Source organism: Rhinatrema bivittatum, chromosome 10 (genome assembly GCF_901001135.1).
Source record: "Rhinatrema bivittatum chromosome 10, aRhiBiv1.1, whole genome shotgun sequence".
NCBI lineage: Eukaryota > Metazoa > Chordata > Amphibia > Gymnophiona > Rhinatrematidae > Rhinatrema > Rhinatrema bivittatum.
In genome coordinates, this window is record NC_042624.1 from 73,318,128 (window position 1) to 73,342,300 (window position 24,173).

Genomic DNA, 24,173 nt, shown 5'->3' on the forward strand with positions numbered 1-24,173 from the left:
ATGCCAACAAGAAAACTTTGCATCTTGGAATTCATATGGCATCATACCTATTATGATATATTTCGGCATGGTCCTCCCGTATCAACACAATACTATCTGCCAACACTCAAAGAATAACAACCCTACCTATGAAAAAGAATACCAAAAATATTACACCAGAATCTAAAATATCAATACACCTCCTATCAGGAAAACAGAACAGGCCAAGCTACTACAGATCCCTACAGAGAAACCACATGCTAAAAGAATGCTTCATCTCAGTCTTTGCATGCAGAACACAAACCCTTACTAAATACAGAATAAAGCCACATAAAGTATAAATAGAAATGTGCAGACAAAACTGAACTGTAAAACGCATCACGCCAGACTCTATACAGTGTAACAATGGAAAAACAAAAATTTCACCATTCCTCGTGAAACAAATCAATAAAATAAAGATATATAAATCATTAATCATAATTATAAAATCATACAAATAAAATAATTTCAAAACAGCTGATGAATAGAATATCCAATAATTAAAGTTATGCAAATTTTGAAAGCTTTACCAAACACCAATAAAATATTTCAAACAGCAGACACATCACATACTACCCAATAATTAAAATGATAGTCAATCAAGAAAAATGAACTTAAAAAGCCACCTTTACTTACCCTCTCCAGCAGTTCTCCTACTCCTTTCCCTTGCAGGCCATACCAGAAGCAGCAGTAGCTGCTGAAGCTGTCCTCACAGACCTCTTCCTTAGGGACCACAACCAGTCTCTTCTCTCTCTCACACACACACCAGTCACACCCTCAGGACCAGTTTCTGTCTCTCACACACCAATCCCTCCCCAATCAGTCTCCCTCTCTCTCTCTCTCTCACACACACACCAGTCATCTCCCTGATCAGCCTTTCTCACACATACACACGTCACCTCTCTGGCCAGTCTCTCTCAATCACACATGCTCTCGCTGTCTCTTACTTACACACAGGCTTTCAATCACACACATATTCTATCTCACTTACAAACAGGCTCAATCACACACATGCCCTCTCTCACAGCCATAAGCCAGCCAAAAACATGCTCCATCTCTCTCGCGCACACACATTGACGCACAGAAGCACCCTCCCTGACTCACATGTACACCACACACATACAGAAGTACCCTCCTTGACTCACATATATACCACACACATACAGAAGCACCCTCCCTGTCTCCCATACACGAAGCACCCTCCCTGTCCCACATACATATTACACTCTCACAGAAGCACTTTGCTTTCAGACTTGCAGCATTTTTCACTTTTACTAAAAGTGAAAGTGATGCTCCCAAACGTTAAATAAGAAAACCACATTCCTATCAAAAGGCGAAATGACACCCTTCCTTCAGGTTTTGTCCTTCCAAGGGACAGCCACCCACACAGTACAGCATCTCTTGTTTTACGCTTCCAGGCAATAAAGCAAGTGTCTTTCTTCAAACTATCAGTCGTATGATTATTCATGTGGGAGATATGGAACAGAAAGATATCCTTGGTTGGCTTCCCTTTTAAATGGGAAGATTCCAATCTTAGTCATTTAAAAATATACATTTTCTAAAGGCTTAAAGAAAAAAAAAAAAAAAGCAAAACCATTTCAGATTCTATTCTAGTCTTCATGCTTAAATTATGCTTCAAAAAAAACCAACCCCAAACCCCACCTGGCATCAGTATCTTAAATTTGTGCTTTTGCTGAGATGAATATTTTAAATACTTTAAATTTTTTTGCTTTCGTATTTGTCTCTACCCACTTTAAGTTAAATTTTATTTTTCAAAAGTTGAGGTATATGTATTATCATATTTCATTTTTTTAAACTGGCAGATTCCTTTCTCACATACACACACACTCACAGAAAGAAGATTGGCGCCGAGACTTAGGGGGCGCCGCGGCAGGCAGGCAGCCAGCTCCTGACTCGCCCTGCCTCCCCGCCAGTGCCACCCTCCCGACACCCCCCTAGTGGTCCAGCGGAGGTCCCGGGAGCGATCTGCTGCTCCCGGGGCCTCAGCTGCCACTAAGCAAAATGGCGCCGGTGGCCTTCAGTCCCTACCATGTGACGGGGCTACCGGTACCATTGGTTGACCCCTGTCACAAGATAGGGGCTGAAGGTAACCGGCACCATTTTGCTTAGTGGCAGCCGAGGCCCCGGGAGCAGCAGATCGCTCCCAGGATCTCCGCTGGACCACTAGGGGGGTGTCGGGAGGGTGACACTCAGGGGGAGGCAGGGCGAGTAGGGAGTTAGCTGCCTGCCGCGGCGCCCCCTAAATCTCAGCGCTTGGTCTCCATCTATGCGAGTCGAAGGCTGGCAGAATTTTGAAAGGGCACTTTTTGCCCTTGCAAAATTCTGCTGCCTGCCGCGGCGCCCCCTAAGTCTCGGCGCCCTAGGCACAGGCCTAGCTCACCTAGTAATTCCGCCGGCCCTGGCTCCGGATGCTTTCCTCATTCCATGGACGTGGGGCCTACTATACGCTTACTCTCCCATTCCACTAATATCAAAAACAATACAAAAATGCATCAGAGATGCAGCGAACATGATACTCATAGCCCCATCCTGGCCAAGGCAACCATGGTATCTGTATCTCAAACGACTATCCATTCGCCCACCAATTCTACTGGAAAACCATCCCCAACTTCTAACTCAGGAAGGGGGATCCCTTCTTCATCCAATGCATCAATCCCTCCATCTGACAGCATGGAGATTGAAAGGCACGTACTAAATCACCTGGACTCTCATCTCAACTTGAGGACGTTCTCATTGAATCCAGAAAACTGTCCACCAGGCGTAACTATGCTGGGAAATGACGTCGGTACTCAGAATGGTGCAGACCAAAGAACCTAGACCCTTTCTTTACAACGATAACACATCTTCTAGAATACCTCCATACTCTTTTCACAGCGGGTCTCGCATATGCCTCCGTTCGAGTACTTGTTAGTGCAATTGCAGCTTTTCACTGTACTCAAAATGGACTACCTATTTCCAACCACCCTTTAATCTCCAGATTCTTGCGTGGCATTCTACATCTGAGACCACCGGTCACAAAGCCGCCTGTACCATGGAATCTCAATATCGTACTAGAACAACTAATGTTACCTCCCTTTGAACCTCTAGATGCCTGTCATATCAAATACCTTACTTGGAAAACAGTTTTCTTAGTGGCGGTAACATCAGCAAGGAGAGTAAGCGAATTACAAGCCCTGGTTCACTACTCCCCGTATTTAGAATTTTTTCATAACAAGGTCACCCTTCGTCCTCATCCTACCTCCGGAATACCACCTTCCTCCCGAAGGTGGTATCGGCATTTCATATCAACCAGTCCATTACTCTTCCCATTTTCAAGCCAAAACCTCATCAGAATGACAGAGATAAGCTTCTCCACACCTTGGACTGGAAAAGAGCATTGGCTTATTACAAACAGAGAACTAATTCGGAATCCAGACCATCTCAGCTGTTCCTCTCCTTTAACCCAAACTCTCCTAACCAACCTGTCTCCAAAAGGACTTTGGCTAGTTGGTTGTCCCAATGCATTACCTTTTGCTACAATAAGCGTAATCTGCCATTACAAACGACACTGAAAGCACACCAAATAAGAGCAACTGCAACATCAGTCGCCCATTACAGAAACGTTTCACTGATAGACATTTGCAAAGCGGCCACTTGGTCTTCTTTACACACTTTCACTGTGCACTACTGCTTACAACAGCAGAGCGCTTCTGATGCAGCCATGGGCTCGGCAGTCCTGTCAACCATCACACAAAGATAAGACTGTCTACTGTTTAAAAAATTAAAGGGTGGCGTCCTAACCTACAAACAAACATCTAGACACCACCCGGGAGCTTGGGACTCCCAGACAGCATGGCTAATTCAGCCTGCTATCGCTGGGAAAAAGCAAGTTTGCTTAACGTAAACGGTGTTTCCATAGATAGTAGGATGAATTAGCCATGCAATCCCTCCCTTCTCCCTAGACAGTCTACACACACATACTAAATACATTTTATTTTTCTATATTCTTCTCGCTTTGTAACAAGAGACTGAGGTGAATCGGGCAATTGCGTGGGAACCTCACCGCGCAGCCGCACAGAGTTCAGAACTCTGTACTCTAGGAGAAACTCCGCCTACTGATCCGGTCGCGCAACGCTCCCAGACAGCATGGCTAATTCATCCTGCTATCTACGGAAACACCGTTTACGGTAAGCAAACTTGCTTTTCCGTTCAGTATTTTCATCGCTTGGGGTCAACTTTAATCATTGATCCAAGAATAAAATATTTTTTAGAATTTTTCAATGCTTGTAAAAAGAGATACTTCCCTTTCAACAGAGCCCAACATGATATCATGTTTTGCAACTGCTGCCTCAGGGGCTCCCAAGTGATTCTTGTCCAGCGAGGATAGTATATGTCCTACATACAAAGTGACAGTTCTCTATAAGATAAAAGCTAAAAATAAGAAACATGGCACAGTAAAAAGGAACAATATCTAAAGTAAGCTTCTCAAGTACTTACTGAGCGCCACGGAGACTAAAGTGCATCGGCTGCTTAGGAAAAGAGTGTCTCTGACTGTATCCATTTTTGTACCCATGTTTGCTTAACGTCTCTTACGTACAAGACGTGTTAATTGGAGTGGAAAATTAGCATACAAAAGTAACAAAGTATCAAACTTACATTTTGACATATATCTTGACCACTCTATTTGGAGATGGTTTATCCATTGTTGTTCATGTTGCCTGAGCCTCTTAACCCGATCTCCCCCCTGCCAATGCGGGGGTATGAACTCCAAAATTGTCCATTTTATGTCCTCAAATCGATGATGAAATTCCATGAAGTGAGCCACAAGAGGAGCCTCTATTTTCCCAGTTTTTAAACAACTTCTATGTTCTGTCAAACAAGTCCTAATCATACATTTTGTCATACACATATATCTCATCAAGCAGGGACAAATGATCTTGTAGACAACAAAGGTAGCTTTACAGGAGATATCCGGGGGTAAAAAAATCTCTTGGCCCAAGGGGATGAAATAATATCTCCTGAAAATCTTAATGAACAAAATTTGCAATTGTGGGCAGTCCGACTGATACAGAAGGATTATAAAGATTGGAACGCACAACATAATCTTTAATATTATGACCTCTGGAGAATGCAAACCTCAGGGGTTGTCTAAATGAGGGTTGAATCTCCTGGAGGATAAGCCAATGTTTGTGTATTGCATGGTAGATAAAGGCAAATACTGCCGTGTGTCGCAGAATAAGGGTCTGCCGATTCAAATCCTCACTTGGTTGTTTTTTTTTAAAAAAGAAGTAATCTCTATTAGAATATAAGACTCGATGGTATGTTGACTTTACACATGATATGGGGTATGCTCTATGAAGAAAATGTTCTGCCATCTGATTCACTTGAATCTTGAAATCAGCTCGATCTGTGCACAAACGCCATAGCCTCAAAAATTGGCCTACAGGAAGATTAATTTTAAAATTAGCTGGATGAAAGCTATCAAACCGCAATAAATTATTGCATTCATTGGGCTTGCGATGAGTATTAGTTTGTAAAGAATTGCGATGTTTAGAAATGCGAATGTCCAAATAGACAATCTGTTCGTAATGGTAATTGATGGTGAACCTAAGACACGTATTTAAGGAGTTAAGCCACACATGAAATTCCATTAAAGCGGATACCGGCCCATCCCATACAATAAAAATATCATCGATATAGCGTTTCCATGTTACAGAAGGGGGAGCGCTAGGAGAGTGATCCCATCTTGAGGGGACTCTGTGCGCTTGGGCCTCGGCACGACCCCAGAGGGCTCCAGGGCAGGTGGAGACAGACAGTCTGACCCTCTGCCAGACCTGCTTGCTTCTGGAGCCAACACAATAGTGTTGGTTATTGAACAGTCCTCCGACCGTTCCCAGCCCTTTCGGACCTGCCACAAGGTATCGGCAAGAAGCAGCAGGCCGGACTGAGGATGAGGGCAGACGAGGCTCCAAAACATTGAGACTCTAGACATAGACTCAGGAACGAGGTATTTGGGTGCACAGACGAAGACTCAGGAATGAGGTACTTGGGTGCACAGAGAAGACTCAGGTACGAGGTACTTGGGTGCACAGACAAAGACTCAGGAATGAGGTACTGCAGGCAAGGTATTCAGAAGCAGGATCAAGGACTGGGTTAAGACTGCGATGCAGCAAGCCCTACACAGCCACTACCCATGGGCTGGTCGCGGACCATGCTTGCTTGCGAAGCAGGCTCTAGACGAGGTGTGGAATAACTGAAGCTGGAACATGGCGAAGATTCAGTAGAAACCTGTACCAAGGCGCGCCCTACACAGCCCATCCTAGGCTGGTCGCGGGCCATGCTGGAATGGCACAAGTTCATTCAGAGTCTTTGGCATGGATGGACGCAGTGCAAGGAACTCCAAAGACCGGGACGGAAGCAAGCAAGGATTCTAAGACAACGCAGGACTGAAGCGGAAGTCTTCCGGAGGCTTGTACTTGCGCAGGTGAAGATGGCCTTGTACCATGAGCGCCCTACACAGCCACTACCCATGGGCTGGTCGCAGACCACAACATGGCATGCCAGAAATGAGGCAACGAGGAACCTGGGGTACAGGACATCCAGAACAGGCGAGGAACATCAGGACTGGATCACAGACATCAGGAACAGGCGATGGACATCAAGACGAGACATGGAGCTCCAATGAAGAGCAAAGGCCTGATGGAGTGCTGGAAGGCGAGACATCCAGGAGCATGTAACTCCAATGCAAGCCAAAGCAGAACTGAAAGAGAAGTCCTTTTATAGTGCAGGAAGCAGGCAACTCCCACACTCGGCGGGCCCTATAACTAGAGAGAGAGAAGAGCTGCGGACCGGCCCCTAGGAAGAAGGGGCGAGGCCCAAACCAGAGAGTCCAGGAGGAAGCAGAGCAGGCCCAGATGGCAAGGAAGGCCTCCCAGGCCATGGAGCAAAACCGGGATAGACTGTCCAGGCGGCCTCCAGAGAAAAGGTGAGAGGCCTCCTGTGGCACAGCTACAGGAGGAATTTTAACATTCCAGCATATTAAACATTGGCTCCATACGCTATGATAAATGTATGTGGACTCAAAAGCTACCACAAAAATGTTGGCGACATCTGGCACCATAGCAGCACCCATGGCTATACCTCAAATTTGAAGAAAAAATGTATCTTCAAATGAGAAATAGTTCTTATTTAAGGCTAAGTTCAATAGCTGAATAATGTAATGAAGAGGGAGCGATAATAATACATTGGAAATAGCAGCAATTGTTTGATCTTTTGGCACGCTCTCTGTATTTACAAATCTTTAATTCTTTATTTGCAACTTTTTTCCTAGCCATTACTATTTCGTTGTGTATGACTTTTTGGATTGTATTTTTGTGAGTCTGAATTCTGATGCCATTTTAATTTGAGTGCTCTCTTTGAATTTTCCTATAAAAAAAAAAAAATAAAGAGGAGAGCTAAACTGTGCGCATCTTCGTCAAGGTAAGATTTATTTTTATTTGTTGTCATTGAGAAATAAACGCCCAAATTTTAAGAGGCCCGCACACGTAAAATCCAGGGGTTATGTGTGTGGCCAGGCCATGCACACACTGAGCGCATTTTAGAAACGGCCCTGCTAAGTGCCCCCAATACACACAGAAATGCAGGCCATGCAAAAGGGGGGGGGGGCAGGGAGGGGGCCGGCCAGGTCAACGGCCATTAGACCCTGTCCTGGGGAAGCATGCGCTGGCAGCTGGCCGGCACATGGAACTTACTTTAGCTATTCAGATGAAGTAAGTTCCGAAGTAAAAAAAAAAATAAAGGTAGGGAAAGGGATTTTATGGGTCAATGACGAGAGAGGAAAAGGAAAGCAGAGTAGGAAGTGGTATAGGAAAGTTCCCTTATTTGGAGCGGACAGGGAGGGAACTGGGGAAGGCTTACTTGCATCACTGCACATTGTTTTTTTAAATTCTGCCCCCACGCATGTGAGTCCTGACCCACCTGCACATGCGCTTGTGGATATTAAAAACCTGGATATTTGGCAAACCTTTCAAGAACACGACTGACACAAGACCATACAACTTATTTTCTTTACTGTTTTCCCTTTTATGTCATCATTTTATTAGGATGTAAGAAGTTTTTAGTTTGATCTTATAGGTTTTTAGTTTATTTATTATTTTTATCTATCATTTGATTTAATTCAATTGGATTGAATTCTATTTTAGAGTCTATAATTTTATTGTTATCTCATATTTCTATTTCAATTGTGTAAACCGTTGTGATGATATGTCTGAACGACGGTATACAAAAATCTATAAATAAATAAATAAGTACTGAACTGTTATTGCTGTCCATGACTGATACTTTTAAGTGGGGCTTAGATAGTGGGCATCGTTATGTTCTTGTGTCCTTAGACATTTCTTCATCTTTTGACACAATTGACCACTCTATTGTCCTTCACTGTCTGCAGGAATGTTGTATAGGAGGGATTGTCTTAACTTGGTTCTCTTCATTTTTGAATAATAGGTCCCAACCATTCAAAATAAAAAATTGTGTCTCAATGGTCATCACTATAGACTGTGGTCCCTCAGGGTTCTGCCTTATATTCCATGCTTTTCAACATCTACCTTGCTCTCATCTGTAAATTTTTATCTACTCTATGTGATGGCTACAAGATTTATGAAGATGACCTGATTTTTCATATGTCTCCATCCCTCCTGGCATGATACTGTTGAACACATTCAAATCTGAATTACCACTATAAAACTGTGGCTACATCAAAATAAATTAGCACTTAATACCAAAAAATCTGAATTTCTTTTTATTCAGAGAGTAAATTCTATGCTCGATTACTCTTCCATCACTCTTGATGGTTCTATCTTTAATATTACTCAAAATATCAACTTTTCAAAACCATGTTAAGTCAGTGGTTAGGGCTGGCTTCTATAAGTTTAAGAGTTCTCTCTGGTTTAAAACATCTCCATGCTTTTGAGTTGTGCAGACTTCTATTTTCCTCTTGTTGATTACTGTAATGGGCTCTATTTGGGCCTTCCTGATGCTATAATTCATCCACTACAATTGCTTCTGAATGCAGCTGCGTATCTAATTTCTGGTCATAGACATTCTGAACGTGTTATGCCAACTCTTATACAGCTGCATTGTTACCATTGCATCAAAGTATTGAATCTAAAATTAGACTAATTGTGTTCAAACTCATTAATTTGGGATCTTGTCCATGACTTAATGCACTTTTGAAATTGTATCAGCCTTCACGTCAATTAAGATCTTCACAACAAGGATTTCTGGATGTTCCATCTCTAAAAAGTGCTTGCTTATGCTTTACAAGGGAATCTACTTTCTGTATCACAGCTCCAGTTCTATTGAATTCCTTTTCCATGGAACTAAGACTTTGCGTTTCTTTAAAGACATTCAGAGGTCTATTAAAAACCTTCCTGTTTAAAAAAACCTTATTAATGAATGGGGCTAGGTTTAGTTTCTAAAGCTTCCTCATTATTATAGGATTGTTCAGTAAGCTATCTTTCTTATGTCTTTGTTCATGTTTGTTTTTCATTATATATTTGTTTTTATGAATGTTATTTTGTATGTCGCCTAGGCCTTTATTGTGTTAGGCAAGTTATACATTTTAATAAAATATAAAAAAATGTAAAATGTGTTTACAGTAAATGGTTTTTCCGTATATAGCAGGATGAGTTAGCCATGTGTTCCTGCGGTCCTCCCTGGACAGCATTTATACATTGGATTATACATTTTTTTCTGCTTGGATATAGACTAAAGATACTTCTAGAACACTTGATCACTTGGGAACTACCACGCATGCCCAGTAGAAGTAAAGCTCTGAAAGGTTTGAGAGACAGCTCCGCCTACTACCGCCAGATGATGTCACCCATTCAGCATGACTAATTCATCCTGCTATCTACAGAAAATACTGTTTATGGTAAGCAAACTTGCTTTTTCTCGAGCTCTTCTTTGCTGGATCCAACAATTTCAAAATGGTGAGGATGTCGCATCTAGAGTCCACTGCAGAATATATATATAGTAGATGATATTTATGATTTAATAAGTCTTTCATCCAAGTCCTTGGCATTGTCAGTAGGAGCCAGACATCATCTTTGGCTAAGACAGTGGACAACAAACTCATAATCAAAAATTTGTCTCTGTAACTTGCTCTTTAAGGTACAAATGCTATTCGGAGATGAGTTAGAGAAGCTCGTTAGGAGCTTGGGAGATTCTAAGTCCCAAAGACTGACCGAAGATTGTACCAAATTAAACTACAGATCTTACAGAGTATACTCTCAATACAGAGATTTCAGAAGATATCAAAATTACATATATAATAATTTGTAGATAAATAATTCAAGAGGATGAAATCACTCCTTTCATGGAGCAAGAAGAGCCAGTCTTGATTCAAATAGGCAATCCGCCCAAACATGTCTTTCAGTACTGATTTCTCTAGGGTCCACTTCTGATGCAGCCAATAGGGGGATGGCTTCAATATTTTTTCAGAGAGTGAATCTGCATAACTTCACACCACTGGGTATTGGAAATAATACAAAATGGATTAGATCTGATACACCTTGTAAAGGACAGGTTTGTGGAGTCTCCATGCCTCACAAAGGTAAAGAAAGATGCAGTTCAAGAAACCTTGAGTAAGTTATCAGAACGTCAGGCAATTTGTCATGTTCCACTTCAAGAGCAAAGAAAAAGATTTTATTCAATTTACTTAATCATACCAAAAAAAATGGAACTCCAATATTGAGTCTAGAGCATGGACGGAAGCAAGAACAAGGAACTCCGAAGACCGGGAACAGGATTCAAAACTCAGGATTCAAGACTCAGAATTCAAGGATTCAGAACTCGGATTCAGGAACAGACCTCGGCATTAAAAGCAAGGGCCTTCCAGAGACTTGCGCTGCAGACATGAAGACAGGCCTTGTGCCACAAAGCGCCCTACACAGCCCCCCATGGGCTGGTCACAGACCACGACGGCGGCACGCCAGGAAAGGTGGACGGACAGGAAACCTGGAAGCAGGACAGAGCCGGAGACGGGAACAGCAGGAACATGGAACACCAGGAACAGCAGAGAGATGACGAATGAGATCCAACGAAGAACAGGAACATCCACGAAGGCCAGGAACATCTAACATGGAACACGGAACCATCTAGACAGGAGCAGACCATGAGAGACCTTGTCGGACAGAAGAAGCCATGGACAACCATGAAGATCCGATACAAAGGCGCCGAGGAGTGGAAGCAGAGCCCTTTTATAGGGCTGGACATGGCAAGGACTGATGATGTCATCTGCTGGGCCATGGGGCTTTTCCCGCCGCTGGCCCTTTAAATAAAGTGCTGAGGCATGCACGCCTATGCAGGGCCCAGGGAGTGAAGGAGGAAGCCGGCGTTGGCAGCCTCCCTGCCGCAAAGGAGGCATCAGCAGCGGCATTGCTGCCGTGGGAAGATTGAGATGACAGCGGCTTCCCCTGCCGCAGAGAGATGGTCCCGGCAGCAGCTCCTGCCACGCAAAGGAAAGACAGCGGCAACCTCTCTTGCGCACGGGAAAGGCAGCAAGCAGCAGTGGTCCAGGGCGGCAGCGGCGCGGCGGTCCAGGCTGCACAAAAAGCAAGGTCCGATGGCGGCGTCAGGCCGAGGTGGTGAGTGAGGCTGCTCACGGTTGGGGCCTGTGAGCAGCGGAGCACAATTAGGAAGGCAACATTAAAATATATCACCCTAAAAATAATATTTTTAGTAGCTATGACTTCAGCAAGATGAATTTCTGAATTACAGACAATCTCTTGCAGGGATCCGTTTTTAAGAATTGATTCAAATTCAGTGAGAATAACTCCTGTTCCTTCTTTTAAACCAAAAGTTCTGAGTACTTTCCATCTTAATCAGGCCGTACATTTACTGGCTTTCAATAAAATTGATTGCAGGGGAAGGCATAGGTCTTCAAAGTATTTAGATGTGTGCTGTGCAATAATAAGTTATTTGAAGCTACTAATTTGTTTGAAAAAACTGACAGATTGCTTGTGCTCTTTGGAAGTCGTCATAAAGGTGAGGCAGCCTCAAAGGCTACAATTTCAGGACGGCTAAAGGAAATGATCTCAACCACTTATATCAATCGGGAAAAAAATCCACCAGAGTTTTTGAAAGTGCATTCATTAGGAGCACATTCTGCTTCTTGGACAGAAATTGCAGCAATGGATCTACAAAGATATATGTAAAGTTTACTCAGTTGTTTCTGTTATCCAGTCTCAACAATATTTACTGTTACTGTAATTGCATATGTTACCCCTATTTTAGTTACTTTGTTATTAACTAATTATCTCCAACTGTTACTTGTAAGGGCCCTGCCCAAAAGTTATTTGTTCGATGTAAACCGATACGATGTGTGAACGGCTATCGGTATAGAAGAGACGTTAAATAAATAAATAAAATAAATAAAACATAGTCAAGCATGAATAGTTTTATAAAATGTTACAGATTGGATGGATACTCTAAAAAAAGATTCTGCATATGGTGCAGGGGTTCGAAAAGCGTGTGTCACATCCTTCCCTCCCCCCCTCTAAGTAGTTGAGCTTTGTTAAATTCCCAAGCATTTCTGGACAGGTGTAACAAAAAGATAAGGAAGAAAAAATTAAGACTTACCTGATAATTTTCTTTCCTTTATTCTTGCTACACCTGTCCAGAACCCACCCTATAGATTATAATGTTTAAAAAACAAAATAAAACAGGAAAGTTCAAGAGATACTTTGTAAATAAGTAGTTATTTAAAAAAAAAGTAGCTTAGTATACAGTATTGTTACAGCTTGATTCTTGATTTCTATGGGTTTCATGAGGTGCTTATGAGTGCAAGTGATGTCAGACAAAAAAAGAATTAATTAACAGGGCATCCTACCTCCATCAGTAAAGAGGAAAGGGATGAATCCCAAGTGTTTCTGGTCAGGTGTAGCAGAAATAAAGGAAAGAAAATGATCAGGTAAGTCTTAATATTTTCTTATCTGGTAACTCTAGCTCTATCTCCAACATTTTGTATCTCTCTGCTTCCTCAGGAGTGTTATAAATGGGAGAGGTTCCATCTTGGCTAGGTGATCATACTTCCAATCCTTCCTGAACACTGATCCACTTATTGCAGATTGGGGAGCACAGATTCTGTGAGGGGACCAGGATAACCTGTAGGCTCCTAAGAGAATCACATTCAACAAAATAACCAATCCACACTTAAAGCGAAGTATTCCATACAAAAAATATAGATTTTACTGAGAATAATAAAAAATCAACATGTACAGAAATCAAGTACACAATCGCAAAGCATAACAAAACAGCATACATCTCTTCAAGTTCTCCAATGTCACAAATGCAGACACTATTCCTTAGGCTGCTTAAATCACTTTCCAAATCTCAATAGTCTATCTTATTATTCTCAAGCTTTTCAGTGTTCAGATCTCCTCAAGAATGTTAAAAGAATCCCGTCTTACACCAAAATTTACTCAAAGATGGCTGGTTTGCAATTAACAAATCCTCTCCTTGTTGACCAAAGGCTGGATCTCCCATCAACCTTTCCTATAGATCAGTTGGAGCCCTGAGGCAGAGCACAGTCCCTTTGCTGCCTCTCCCCAGATCCCATCCTAGATGTCAACCCCTTGTGACTCTTGGAATCACTCTTTGTAGCACTTCTCTTACAAACCTCCCCTTAGAGTAGGGATGGCGAACTCCAGTCCTTGAGGGCCGCAAACAGGCCAGGTTTTTAGGATATCCACAATGAGCATGCATGAGAAAGATTTGCATCTAATAGAGGCAGTGCATGCAGATCTTTCTCATGCATATTCATTGTGAATATCCTGTAAACCTGGCCTGTTTGCGGCCCTCGAGGACTGGAGTTCGCCATTCCTGCCTTAGAGGAATGGATCTCCCTGACAGGTGACACAAATCCTTAAGAATTTTCCAGTACTAAAACATTCCCCATGATAAAGTATGGTAAAACCTAGTAGGTGTCACATTTAGGATAATTTTTAATTTTTTCATATTTAATAAGGAAAACATTAATAAACATTTGTCCATTACCATGGAGCATCATTCATGTTAGACTTCTGTGTAGTTGGCAGCTCCCAGGTTTTGTTCAATATCTTCCAATTCTGATGTTTCTGATGACCAATATTGTATCTATCTGCCTTTTCTCTTCATTCTGCAGGGTATTTACCTATACACTTTGCTGCAGCCTGGGGCCACTTAGAAACACTGCATACATTAGTGGAGCTAGGAGCAGATCTTGAGGGACTTAACTTCCTGGATGAGAGAGCACGAGAAATAGCCTTCCGATATTCCAAAATGGATTGCGTAGATTTTCTGGACTGGGCAGGTAAAAAAAAACCATATGGATTCTCCATTGACAGTCTTCTTTGCTAGAACAGTGATTAACTTTAATTGTTCAAGGATATTGCCTCCCAATCCTCGCACATGTTAAAGAAAATCTATAATGAGTTTTAGTACTCCATGCATGAGAGAGAGAAGTCTAGCATGGGCAGACACTGTGAAAGTTCTGTGGGTCCCAGCATTACTCTGCTAATGTACTTTCCATTGTCCTTGTGGTCCTCACATGTCTCCGTCAGTAGTTACTCATGCTCCTGACTGAACCATTGCATAACTCTCTGGTTCATCTGAATCCTGAGCTGTTACACACTCTGATAGTGCAGGTCTGAGCCTATATTAAAGGGGGAAAAATAATTCATATGAATTCTCATAATTATCTGTATAATGAGAGAAATTGCACACCAAAATACCCCATTGTACTCAGAGTAAATTTTGTTGGCGAAGTGGACCCTTGGACTGAGAGGGGAGTTGATGCTACCTGCGTGGAGGAGCCCCGCAGGTCTCCACCATTGGCAGGCGGAGCTAACTGAGGCAAAGGCCCAACTGGAGCTTTGCCAATACCAGCCCACGTTCCCCTTAGGTCAAGCCCTTGGGTGCTGAGGCCAGCTGGTCTTAATTAAGTGCAAGCCTCTGATGCGGCAAAGGTGTAGCAGGCGATGATGGATGTCGGTGGTCCAGCCAGGCAGAGGGGTCTACAGGCGAAGGATCGGTGACTGTGTTCCAGCAGTGGTCAGAGGGCAGTCAGAAGTCAGCAGCATCAGGTCCAAGCTGAGGGTCAAGCCAGAAGTCCAGAGAGGGACACAGGAAGACAGGGATACTGATGGACCCCAGGAACATAGCAAGAACACAGGAGCACAAAGAATAGAACACAGGAGCAGGAGCTGGAACACAGGAACATGGAAGCCAACTAGTGTTACCAGGAAGGGTAGATGACCTATTGCCATGGCACCGGAGAGAGGTCTGGAACAGCCTTAAATAGAGCCAGAAGGATGATGTCATCATAGGGCACCTTCCTCTGGCCCTTTAAGAAGGCCCGAGATAGGCGTTTGCAAGCCTAGGGAGTGCAAGAGCCAGGCAGTGTTGGGTGCGACTGGAGACTGTGGCGTGCAGCGCCGGCGGCGCAGAGGCTAGTCCTGGGTCCGAGTCCATGGTAGTGGCAGGCTAAAGATGGATTGACTGTGGCCAGAGTGCAGAGTGCAGCATCGAGCGCCTCAGGAGCCAGTCGAGGCAGGAGGTGAGTGTGACGACTGGCAGGGGAACACTGCTAGCCGGTACATGTAACAATTTTTAAAGAAAAATATAAATGTAATACACTGTCATAGCAATTTTCAAAAGCCCATTTATCCATGTTAAGTGCACTTAAATTGGGTAAAACCTATTGACAATTCAATAGCATATATTACACTTGTATGTATATTGAAGGTATGCATATTCCAGTCTAATACAGCCACATTTTAAAAATGTATACTTTAGTACCATGTGCCATGTTTCTAGCTTCCTTTGCCAGTTTTTTTTTTAGCACTTCTCTATTTCAATCCAAAGAAAAGTATAAAAACTGTGACAGGCATACACAGTGCAGAAGACTGTTGACTTTAGTTTATTTGTAGGGCCCTTAGAGGTCTATATTTAAATGGATAAACCACACTTTGGGGCAGATTTTCAAAGGCTATGCGCGTAACCTGAAAAAATCTGCCCCTGCGCGCGCTGAGCCCCGGGATGCGCGTATGTCCCGGGGCTTCGAAAAAGGGGCGGGAAGGGGGCAGGTCCGGGGGCCTGGCGGCAGTCCGGGGGCGGGTCTGGGGGGTCCAGGGGCAGAGCCGAATCCTCCAGCACAGCGGCCTGTGCTGGGGGATGGCGAGCCGGTGCGCGCAAGTTACGCCTGCCTCGGGCTGGCGTAACTTTTGAAGTAAAGGTAGGGGGGATGATTTAGTTAGGGCTGAGGACTGGGTTAGATAGGGGAAGGGAGGGGAAGGTGGGGGGGGGGCTGAAAAAAGTTCCCTCTGAGGCCGCTCCGATTTCGGAGCGGCCTTGGAGGGAATGGGGAAAGCCATCAGGGTTCCCCTCGGGCTCGTCGCGCGCAAGGTGCACATGTGTGCAACCCCTTACACACCCCGAGCCTGGATTTTATAACATGCGCGCGGTAGCACGCGCATGTTATAAAATCTACGCCCGCGCGTAGATTTTAAGATCTGGCCCTTTATAAATTCCCCACTGGTTTGACCACTCCTGATGTAACTGTCTAAGTAGTTAGCCAGCTAAAAACTGAGCCAAATTTGTCAAAGTCGATCTGGGGCAGAGCAAAGTTATTTGACTGGATTAGCCAGACAACTTTAGAACTGCCTCCTAACACTGTTTGCCTATTACTGATAAAATGCAGGCACTATCTTAATATTGTTCACCTAGCTTCAAGTAGAACAAAATCAAGAAATATCCAAAAAATCACCTTACTTGCTATATATACAAAATCAGAAGTCTACCCGTTTCATTATAACTGGATAAGTAATTTCTTGTCAGGGTAACTAACTGCTTTAGGGGGCTAGAGAGAGCTTAAAAGATTATAAATATAATAAATACTTTTGTTACCAAACAAAATATAGCTTTGCAATTTAAGACTTACTGGGGCGGATTTTAAGAGCCCTGCTCGCGTAAATCCGCCCGGATTTACGCGAGCAGGGCCTTGCGCGCCGGTGCGCCTATTTTACATAGGCCTACCGGTGCGCGCAGAGCCCCGGGACTCGCGTAAGTCCCGGGGGTTTTCGAGGGGGGCGTGTCGGGGAGATATCATATTAAAAACGGCGCGCGCAACTTGCTCCTACTCCTTTGCAGGAGCAAAAGGTAAAATAAAAAAAATAGGGGTAGCTAAGATAGGGATAGGGGGAGGGTAGGTGTTGTGTTTGTGGCATTGTATACACCCTTAGTCACAGTGGAGATGACTCCTCCCATGGGGAACCACAGCGTTAGGCTAAACGCAGAAAGCGGACACTTGTAGGTGGAAAGCTTTATTGTACTGCTGTAGATAGATGGTATGTGGCAGGAAGGAAAGGCACTTGAGTCCAGCAAGGTGCCAATACGTTCTGACAGTCTCAGATGTAGAAGTCTCACCCAGATGTTCAAGGTAGATAGGAACCCACGGTGCGAGATAAGCCGAGCCTGGTGGGTGGAGTTGGAGAACCGGATCATAAAGGTACTCACCGGAACATAGTGCAAACATCTTCCTGGTAGTGAAGATGGTGGGACCGAAGGTCCGTGGTGCAGGATACTAGACTGGTAGGCCCTCGAGGAGCGAGTACCTGATAGTCTGGAGATCCTGAAATGAATAAGAGAGATAGACCCCCGAGGAGCGGTTGTCTAATTAGTAGAGGCCCCGAAGGGTGGATGGAAGCAAAAGACCCCCAAGGAGCAGGTGCCTAGAGCTTCTAACGGAGCGGGGCCCTGGAGTGTAGAGCAGCGTCTAAGCATGCAGCTTAGAGCAGTCAGAGAAGCTAGACCGGAGTCTATGGTAACTCAAAGGTGGAAGCGTAGTGGAGGCTTTAAATACCCAGAGGTATTGACGTCATGCGGTGGGGACGCCCCCGAGGTTCCCGCCATGACGTGTATTTGAGCGTAGGAGATGTTCGCACATGCGCCCTAGGAGGCCACAGGAATGAGCATGGCGGACTGGGACGCCCATGCTGAGCTGGAGACACCGAGGCCCTTGGCACTCGGCAGCGGAAGTAGCCATCTTGCCCAAGGAGGAGGAAAAGGGAAGAAAAGAGGTAAGGCAGAGCGGTCACAGCCGTCTGCGACTAACAGTACCCCCTTCAAAGGGCCCCCTCCAAGACCTCTTCCAGGTGGTCTGGGTTATCGTGGGTGTGCCAGGTGGAATTGACATAGCATCTTCTTATCTGTAATGTTGGCCAGTGGTTCCCAGGAGTTCTCTTCTGGGCCATAGTTCTCCCATGAGATGAGATATTCCCATGTCTTGCCTCTTTTTCACACATCAAGGATGTCGTCCACAGCATATTCGATGTCATCTTCAGTATCCAGACTAGTAGGTTCTGGGGGTTTTCTGGAGAATTCAAAGAGTATCACTGGCTTTAATAGAGATACATGAAATGCTTTGTGCATCTTCATACATGGAGGCAGGTTTAGACTGTACGTCAGATTCCCTAATCGCCGAAGGATGGCAAAGGGTCCCACATAGCGAGGTGAAAATCTTGCTGAAGGAAGTTTAAGTCGAAGGTACTTGGTACTTAACCAGATTTTGTCTCCAGGCTGAAACTGTGGTGCCTTTTGATGATGAGCATCATAGGTGGTTTTTGCCTTTTGTCCTGCTTTGAGGAGGAGCTCCTTTGTTTGTTTCCACAGTTGGAATAATTCTGCTGCAGTGGACTGGGCAGCAGGAGAGGCCACTGACAATAGAATTGGCAGAGGAGGCAGTGGTTGTTTTCCGTAGACGAGCTGGAAAGGCAAAGACCCCGTCGAGGTAGAAGGATGCGAGTTGATGGCAAATTCTGCCCAAGGCAGTAATTCAGCCCAGTCATTCTGTTTGGAATTGACATAGGATCGCAGACACTGTTTCAGCGTTCTATTCATCCTCTCAGTCTGACCATTGGACTGAGGATGGTGGGCAGAGGTTAAGTCCAAGGCGATGTCAAATTTTTGACATAATGCTCTCCAAACCTTTCCAGTAAATTGCACTCCCCTGTCGGATAGGATATGTTTAGGCATTCCATGAAGGCGGAAGATGTGCTTAATAAAGAGTTTTGCTAACTCTTTAGCAGAGGGTAATCCTGGTAACGCTACAAAATATGCCATTTTGGAGAAGCGGTCAACAGTAACCCAAATGGTGTTATTTCCGTTGGATGGTGGCAGGGCTACCACGAAATCAGTTGCTATATGAGTCCATGGTTCATCCGACGATGGTAGAGGCTGTAACAGGCCCCAAGGACGTCCGGCTGGTGGATTTTTGCTTGGCACAAACAGCGCAGGAACTCACATAAGCTTGCACATCTTTTTTCATGGTTGGCCACCAATATTACAACTGTAACATAGCTAGGGTGCGACTCTGTCCCGGATAGCCGGCCAGACGGGAATCGTGTGCCCACTTCAACAGCTTCTTCCTTAGATTTCTGGCCACCACCGTCTTCCCGGTGGCTACCGCATGAGTGACTGCAAGAACCACTCTTCCGGGGTCAATGATATGACGGGGTTCGACTGGCACATCCAGCAGGGAGAAGGATCGTGACAAGGCATCCGCCCGAGTGTTCTTCTCTGCTGGACGATACTTCAGAAGGAAGTCAATTCTGTTAGAGAATAGGGACCATCTTGCTTGACGGTGATTGAGTCGCTGAGCATGTCTGAGGTACTCCAAATTTTTGTGATCGGTGTACACTACTATTTGGTGTTGTGCACCTTCCAGCTAAGGATGCCACTCTTCAAAGGCCAGCTTGATTGCGAGTAACTCTTTGTCCCCAATTCCATAATTTCTTTCGGCAGGCAAGAATTGACTTGAGAAGAAGGAGCAAGGATGGAGCACATTAGATTCGCTATACTGGCTTAAAACCGCTCCCACACCAACATCTGATGCGTCAACCTCGACGATGAACGGACGATGTGGGTCAGGATGGCGGAGGCACGACTTCTTTTGAAAAGCCTGGAGAGTAAGAAAGGCTGATATGGCTTCAGGAGACCAATTGGCGGGATTGGTTCCCTTCTTGGTCATAGCAGTTAGAGGGACTGTCAATGATGACTAGTTTTTAATAAAGGAACAATAGTAATTGGTGAATCCCAAGAAGCGGCGCAGTGCTTTCAGGCCTGTAGGTTGGGGCCAGTCCAGGATACTTTCTTATTTCTTGGGGTCCATCTGAAACCCGTTCTCAGAAACAATGTATCCCAGGAAGGGTACAAACTCCTTGTGGAATTCACATTTTTCAAGCTTTGAGTATAGGTGGTACTCACGCAGGCGTCTTAAAACCTTTTTTGACATCCTCCTGATGAGTTTGCAGATCTTGGGAGAAGATCAATATATCATCAAAATATACTACTACACATTGATAAAGTAAGTCCCGTAAGATGTCGTTCATCATATTTTGAAAGACTGCAGGTGCGTTACTCAAACCGAAGGGCATGACGAGATATATGAAGTGTCCATCGTGGGTGTTAAAAGCAGTCTTCCATTCGTCTCCTTCACGAATATGCACCAAGTTGTAAGCTCCTTTAAGATCTAATTTGGAGAATATCTTGGCTCCTTGGAGCCTGTCGAACAGTTTAGAAATTAAGGGCAGGGGGTACCTGTCCTTGATGTTAATCTCATTCAGACCCCTGTAATCGATGCAGAGGCGTAAGGTGCCATCTTTCTTCCCTACGAAAAAGAAGCCTGCACCAGCAGGGGATTTGGAGGGTCTAATGAATCCCTTCTGCAGGTTCTCTTGAATGTAGGTGGACATGGCTTGAGTCTCAGCTACTGACAGAGTAAACTCTTCCTCTGGGAGGTTCTGTATTAGGCTTCAGATTTATGGCGCAGTCGAATACTCTGTGCAGTGGAAGTACATCTGCTGCTTGTTTTGAGAAAACATCCTGGAATGAGGCGTATTGTGCAAAAGAGCGGTGAAATTTCCGCAAGGCACCGGCCATGACAGTCAGGTCCCCACCGGGACAGTTCCAACGTAGCCCAATTAAATTGTGGCATATGATCTTGAAGCCAAGGCAGCCCCAGTACCACCGGATGCATGGCTTTTTCCAATACGAGAAATGAGATGGATTCAGAGTGTAAAGCTCCGTTGCGCAGGCCAATGGCCTGGGTAGTCAATGAAACTTCTCCAGGAAGTGGTTCTCCATGGATAGAGGACAATAGCAATGGCTTAGCTATTGGTGTGGTAGGAATCCGTAGATATTCAACTAAGCGCTTCAAGATAAAATTACCTCCGACTCCGGAGTCAATATGAGCGAGAGTCTGAAATTCAAGTCCTCCGCAGAGCAGAGATACTGGTAAGGAGAGGTGAGGCCCAGGAGAAGTCATCCTGCATATCCTAGGCCGGTCAGTTTCCCAGACAGATGGGACAGGTTTGGACGGCATGGCCCGATTGGCCACAGTACATGCATAACCCCATGCGTTTGCGAAAACATCTCTGCTTGGAAGTTAAATGGCTTCGGCCTAATTGCATAGGCTGTTCCTCTTCTAAGGGAGCAGACGGCAGGCTGGAGGCAATAGGCACAGGTTTAGGATGGTTAGCCCCCCACCGTGGATTTTCGTGGACTCTTAGCCTCTTGAGTTCGGTCTCGGATACGGTGGTCAGTTCTCCCAGCCAGTTCCATCAGGGACTCAAGGGTATCAGGCAAATCACGAGCCACCAGTTCATCCTTTAAGCGAGAGTTGAGGCCCTCCATGAATATGGCACGTAAGCATCCAGTGTCCAAATGTAGTTCAGATGCTAGAGTCTTAAATTCAATTCCAAAGTCTGTAAGTGGCTTGTTACCTTGCTGGAGATTGAGCAAAGCATATCCAGCGACAGTCTGGCGAGCCGGGTCATCAAAGACAGACTTGAAAAGCTTTAGAAAGTGTGATAGGTCATTCAGGATAGGATCTTCACGTTCCCATAACGGTGAAGCCCAAGCAAAGGCTCGTCCCTCTAGAAAAGATAGGATGTAGGTGGTCTTGGAAGCTTTTGTGGGAAAGAGGGTAGGCTGTAATGCAAAATGCATGCTGCATTGAATAACAAACCCTCTGCACATCTTGGCTTCACCCGTAAAGCCGGGTAGGTGTGGATAAAGGTACAGTGGTCTTGAGGATCACCACTGGAGACAGCAATTCTTTCACAGAAGTTGCTGAAGAATTCAGTTGAGCATGCAACTGATTGAAGGCAGGAGCTAGGCTCTCCAAAGACTTTGGTTGTTCCATGATCCGCTGGACTAGGCCAGGAATGGTATGTAAGGCCGCGAACTGAGCCGAGTTAGCAATCTGTTGTGTTTGTGGCATTGTGTGGATCCTTAGTCGCAGTGGAGATGACTCCTCCCACGGGGAGGGGCGCCGTGGGGAACCACAGCGATAGGCTAAACGCAGAGAGCGGACACTTGTAGGTGGAAAGCTTTATTGTACTGCTGTAGATAGATGGTATGAGGTAGGAAGGAAAGGCACTGGAGTCTGGCAAGGTGCCAATACATTCTGACAGTCTCAGATAAAGAATCCAACCCAGATGTTCAAGGTAGTTAGGAACCCGCGGTGCGGGATAAGCTGAGCCTGGTGCGTGGAGTTGGAGAACGGGAACATAGTGCAAACATCTTCCTGGTAGTGAAGATGGTGGGACCGAAGGTCCGTGGTGCAGGATACTAGACTGGTAGGCCCTCGAGGAGCGAGTACCTGATAGTCTGGAGATCCTGAAATGAATAAGAGAGATAGACCCCCAAGGAGTGGTTGTCTAATTAGCAGAGGCCCCGAAGGGTGGATGGAAGCGAAAGACCCCTGAGGAGCGGGTCCCTAGAGCTTCTAAAGGAGCGAGGCCCTGGAGTGTAGAGCAGCGTCTAAGCATGCAGCTTAGAGCAGTCAGAGAAGCTAGACCGGAGTCTATGCTAACTCAAAGGTGGAAGCGTAGCGGAGGCTTTAAATACCCGGAGGTATTGACGTCATGCGGTGGGGATGCCCCTGAGGTTCCCGCCATGACGTGTATTTGAGCGTAGGAGATGTGCGCGTGCGCGCCCTAGGAGGCCACGGGAATGAGCATGGCGGACTGGGACGCCCATGCTGAGCTGGAGACGCCGAGGCGCTCGGCCCTTGGCAGCAGAAGTAGCCATCTTGCCCAAGGAGGAGGAAAAGGGAAGAAAAGAGGTAAAGCAGAGCTGTCACAGCCGTCTGCGACCGATGGATGCAACAGTAGGATAGAGGAAGGGGAAGGGAGGTTAGGATAGGGCGTTGCGAAGTTCCCTCCCAGTCCATTCCTTAATTGGAGCGGACTGGGAGGGAACTGGGAAAGGCCCCGATGTGTTGCCACGCAAATTTGCTAAAGTATACCCCCCTTGCATGCGCCGACCTGGAATTTTATAACATGCGCGTGCCAGACACTATTGTAGTGTAGTGATAAAGGGGATTTATGCATCATTGCTTTTACAGAAGAGGATGAAACATTTCTCGAAACAACATCAAAATTTAGCAAACATAGGGCCTCATTTTGCAAGCCGCTCGCACGCGAAAAGTCCCTTATCGCGTGCAATACCAGGATGGGGGCGGAGTCGGCCCCAGAAGAGGAGGAGTCGGGGCGTCACCGGGGCCGAATCTGCGCCGACGCCATGGACAGCGAAAAGGTAGGTGCCTTTTCGCTGCCTATTTCGCTCCCAATAGCTACACCTCCTATGCAACGGTGCGATACTTTAGAAAATGAGGCCCATAATTTGATGCATCAAATATACTAGCTGTTCAGTGAGGAGAGGATCTTGGCCTGGCTCTAACAGACCATGACATTAGAGCAAGTTTCGCAGCAATTTATACCAGCTAATTCGAGAGAAATCCAATTTAAAGTTACACATATGATCTATTTAACTAGAGAGAGGCACAAATGCAGCTGTGGGAAACAAACTTGTGTTTAAAATGTAATTATCAATGTGGTGATTTATGTCATATGTTTTCTCCATGTCCCAAGCTACAGGCATACTGGAGACAAATACAGGAAGGAGGAGTAGCCTAATGGTTAGAGCAGTGGGCTACAATGCAGGGAAACTAAGGTTCAAATCCCACTGTTGCTCCTTGTGAGCCTGGGCAAGTCACTTTACCCTCCATTGCGTCAGGTACAAAATTAGAATGTAATCCTTGTGGAGATAGGGAA

General features: G+C 45.1%; 1 protein-coding gene across 6 annotated transcripts in view; it reads left to right on the forward strand.

Annotated features, from left to right (window-relative positions):
- Positions 1-24,173, forward strand: part of ANKRD45 (ankyrin repeat domain 45) — a 124,442-nt gene that overhangs the window by 9,323 nt on the left and 90,946 nt on the right. For 4 of the 6 annotated variants that reach the window (XM_029618968.1, XM_029618967.1, XM_029618970.1 and 1 more), the window contains one exon: positions 14,201-14,368. The exons of 1 other annotated variant lie outside the window; for it this stretch is intronic. In XM_029618968.1, the coding sequence (XP_029474828.1) occupies positions 14,201-14,368 (168 nt within the window). Of the gene's footprint in view, positions 1-14,200; positions 14,369-23,464; positions 24,120-24,173 lie in introns of those variants that run through there. One more of the 6 variants, XM_029618969.1, reaches the window with a different exon arrangement.